General features: G+C 38.4%; 1 protein-coding gene across 1 annotated transcript; it reads right to left on the reverse strand.

Moving 5' to 3' along the window:
- Positions 1–1,666: 1,666 nt before the first annotated feature.
- On the reverse strand, positions 1,667–2,993 carry LOC116131724 (uncharacterized mitochondrial protein AtMg00810-like). Its single transcript, XM_031417386.1, has 2 exons — positions 2,717–2,993; positions 1,667–2,364 (listed from the first exon to the last, which is right to left on the reverse strand). Exons 1-2 carry the CDS (start codon positions 2,991–2,993, stop codon positions 1,667–1,669), a joined length of 975 nt encoding a protein of 324 aa, XP_031273246.1.
- Positions 2,994–3,952: the final 959 nt, after the last annotated feature.

Here is a 3,952-nt window from a genome sequence, read left to right on the forward strand (position 1 = left end):
TTTGGCATTTTCTTGATGGAAGTAGATAGGAATGCAGATGTCATGAATTGGGAAGGGAGACTTCGTGTAGTAGTGGAGGCAACACAAGGTTAATTAATTAGCTAACATTTCATTTAGTTTCTTATTTGTGGCTTTAAGTTAACTTAATTAAGACGAATTTGAAATGTAGGATTGGAGTATCTACACCATGGCTTTAGGCCACCAAGAGTACATATTAAGTGACAAATTCCAAGCCAAAATAGTTGATTTTGGACTAATAAAATCTTTCCCAGTTGAAGGTGTCACTCATATGTCAACAGCTATTGTTGGCACCATCGGGTACCTTAACCCTGAGTAAGTTCTTTCCTTCTTCTCATATTTTGTAAAAGGTTTTGAATCTCAATTCCCATGTTTGTTGTTAGTTGTTATGGACTAAGTAATCTTTTTTTACTTGCAGGTATAGTCAAACATATAGATTAACTGAAAAGAGTGATGTTTTTAGTTTTGGGATTGTTCTTTTGGAGTTGATCACAAGTCGACCTGTGATTGCAAATATTAATGAGAATAGTCACATAAGACAATGGGTTGGTTCCATGCTTGGATGAGGAGATATCAAAAACATTGTTGATTTAAGATTGCGAGGAGACTTCGACATTAGCTCTGCCTAGAAAGTTGTTGAAATAGCAATGCTTAGTGTATCTCAAACTTCAATCAGAAGGCCAACCATGAATCATGTAGTGAGGGAATTGAATCAATGTTTAGACAGGGAGGTTGCTCGAAAAGGAAGCCGTGGGGCTGAACTAAGAAATCAACATGAAATGATCTCTCCAAATCTAGGAACTGAACTAAGTCCTTCAACAAGGTAGAGCTTTGGTCATGAAATGGCAGGAATATTTCAGCATAATAATGTGATAATCTATTGTTCAGTGTAGATAATAAGAACTGCATTTTAACTTTGTAGGAAAAAACTAAATAATATATGCCATGAATAGTGTGTGATGGTTCTTAGCTGGAGAATGCGAAGAGAAAGATGAAGAGAACTCAGAGCAAGTGTGCAAAAGTCTGTATTTTTCATTGAAGTTGTTCAGTATATACATTAGCTTAACAACTCTATGCTGATTCAACAACTACAGCAGACATTACAAATTTAAATTTAAACTTAACAACTAATATTTGATAACAATACACACCATAATACTAACTTAATTACACTTAAGCCATTCAACTACAATACACTAAAAAACTACTGCCATGCTTGGACAACTGCAGAAAGTTATCTTTAACAGACTCCAAAAATAAACCAACTGAACCTGCAATGTTGATGCATTTCCAGCAAAGTATCACTGCATCAACACTCCTCCTTGATACCTTTGCTGGAAACACCAAGTTTGAGTCTAAGTTCCTCAAACTTGGCTGTAGGCAATGCTTTGGTCATAATGTCTGCAGTTTGGTCTTCACCCTGGCAGTGAATCAAAGTAACTTCTCCATTGTTTTCAGCCTCCCTTACAGCATGAAACTTTATCTTAATGTGCTTGGTCCTGCTGTGAAGGACTTGATTTTTGGCCATGGCAACCGTTGACTGATCTTCACACAAAATTGAAATTGCCCTTTCCTGATTCTGCTTCAAATCTAACAGTACTTTCCTAAGCCAAGCAGCTTGGTTTACAGCTGTTGTAGCAGAAATATATTATGCCTCTGCTGTGGACTGTGCCACAATATCTTGCTTCTTTGACAACCAGCTGATTGCACCAGAATTGATATAAAATACATATCCTGATGTACTTTTCATGTCATCAAGTGATCCTCCCCAATGACTGTCGGTATAGCCCACCAACACAAGATTCTCAGCCCTCCTAAACCAAATACCTAGACTGAAGGTTCCTTTCACATATCTTAACACTCTCTTGGCTACCCTATAATGCAATTCACTTGGACAACTCATGAACCTAGAGAGATAGCTAGCTGCAAACATAAGGTCTAGTTGTGTGGCTGTTAAATACAGCAAGCATCCTACCAAACTTCTAAACAGTCCCTCATCCACTCTTCTCCCACCATCAATCTTGCTCAATTTCAGATTAGAAACTAATGGAGTATCTGCAGGTTTAGAATTTTCCATCCTAAACTTTATAAGCACCTCATTTGCATACCTCTCTTGGCACACAAAGATTCCATTCTTGGATTGAACAATCTCCATACCAAAAAAATATGTCATCTCCCCCAAATTTGTCATCTCAAATTTAGATTGCATGGACCTTTCAAACTTGCTCAACTGGTTTGGATTGCTTCTTGTAATCAGCAAATCATCCACATACAAAGATATCACAATCAAGTCACCTTTAGCTTCCTTAACATAAAGAGTATGTTCATTAGGACTTCTCACATATCCTAGACTGCTTAGGTGATCATTTATGCGGCTGTACTAGGCTCTAGGTGCCTGCTTTAGGCCATACAAGGCCTTTTCTAGCAATTACACTTTGCCTTCTTCACCCTTCACTTGATAACCTTTAGGTTGTTCTACAAAAATTTCCTCACTCAAGCAACCATTCAGGAATGTTGATTTGACATCAAGTTGAAAGATTTTCCAACCAAATTGGGCTGCCATGGCAAGGATCAATCTAATAGTCTCATGTCTAGCCACCGGAGCAAATGTGTCAGAGTAATCCACCCCTTGTTGCTATGCAAATCCTTTTGCCATAAGTCTAGCCTTGTGTTTATGGAATGTACCATCAGGATTAACCTTCAGCTTGTAAATCCACTTTACCTGAATTATTTTTCTGTTTTTCAGGTCTGTCAACAAGTATCCAGGTGTTGTTTTTCTCAATCATAGATATCTCCTCCTGCATTGCATTCCTCCAAACTTCTAACTTAGTACCTTCAGCATAGTTTCTTGGTTCAAGTATTACCACATTACACCTTGCATAAACATCAGCCAAGGTTTTGGTCCCTCGAACCATTGGTTCTTCATCCTCTTCAGTTTTAGCTTCTTCAAATAAGTTTTCGGTTGGCTGTTGCATTTTGCAGTCAGCATCTATCCTCTTACTTTCCCAATTCTATACTGCATTTTCATCCACCCTTATAGCCCTTGTTATAGCAATTCTCTTTGACTTAGGGATATATACTCTATACCCTTTTGATTAACTACTGTAGCCAATGAATATGCCAATCTCAGGTTTATCGTCAAGCTTAGTTCTCTTCCTTGCTAGAACCATGACATAACACACACTCCCAAACACTTTCAAGTAACTCATTGCTGGTTTAATTCCATTCCAAGCCTCAGTTGGAGTTTGCCCTTTGACTGCCTTAGTTTGCAGTCTATTCAGGAGATAGACTCCTGTATTTACAGCCTCAGCCCAGAACTTCTTAGGGAGTTGTTTCTTAGCCATCATACACCTAGCCATCTCTATGATGGTCCTATTTCTTCTCTCACTGAACTTATTTTGCTATGGGATGTATGGTGTAGTGAACTGGTGCCTAATTCCAGCTTGTTGACAAACTGAACTGAATTCTCTTGATGTATATTCAGTTCCATTATCACTTCTTATGGATTTGATCTTTGTTCCAGCCTGATTCTCCACCAGCAGTTTGAAATTTCTGAACACTGCAGGAACCTCATTTTTCTGCTTCAAAAAGTATATCCATGTCATCTGTGTGAAGTCATCTATAAAGAGTACAAAATACCTGCTTCCACTCATTGATTCAGTCTGCATAGGGCCACAAACATCAGTATGGATCAGTTGGAGTTTTATTGTTGCTCTCTATGCCTGATCTAAGGGAAATAGGGGCCTGCTTAGTTTGCCAAGTTGGCAAGCATTGCAGAGGGTACTCTTCTCTTCAATCTCAGGTAGGTCCTGAACCATATTCTTATTCTTTAACTCTTTGAGGCCATTGTAGTGAAAGTGCCTAAGTCTTTTGTGCCAGATTTTTTTACTCTTCCAGCCTAGTTGATAAAGCTAAGTTGTTGGTGCTTTTCCAC

Source organism: Pistacia vera, unplaced genomic scaffold (assembly GCF_008641045.1).
Source record: "Pistacia vera cultivar Batoury unplaced genomic scaffold, PisVer_v2 Contig240, whole genome shotgun sequence".
Classification (NCBI taxonomy): Eukaryota; Viridiplantae; Streptophyta; class Magnoliopsida; order Sapindales; family Anacardiaceae; genus Pistacia; species Pistacia vera.

Excerpts from the sequence above, each read along its gene's own strand:
- LOC116131724 (XM_031417386.1), bottom strand. The coding sequence starts at position 2,993 with ATGCAACAGCCAACCGAAAACTTATTTGAAGAAGCTAAAACTGAAGAG. Across the intron at positions 2,365-2,716 it reads AGTGGATTTACAAGCTGAAG|GATATGTGAGAAGTCCTAAT; the intron begins GTTAATCCTGAT and ends TAAGCAGTCTAG.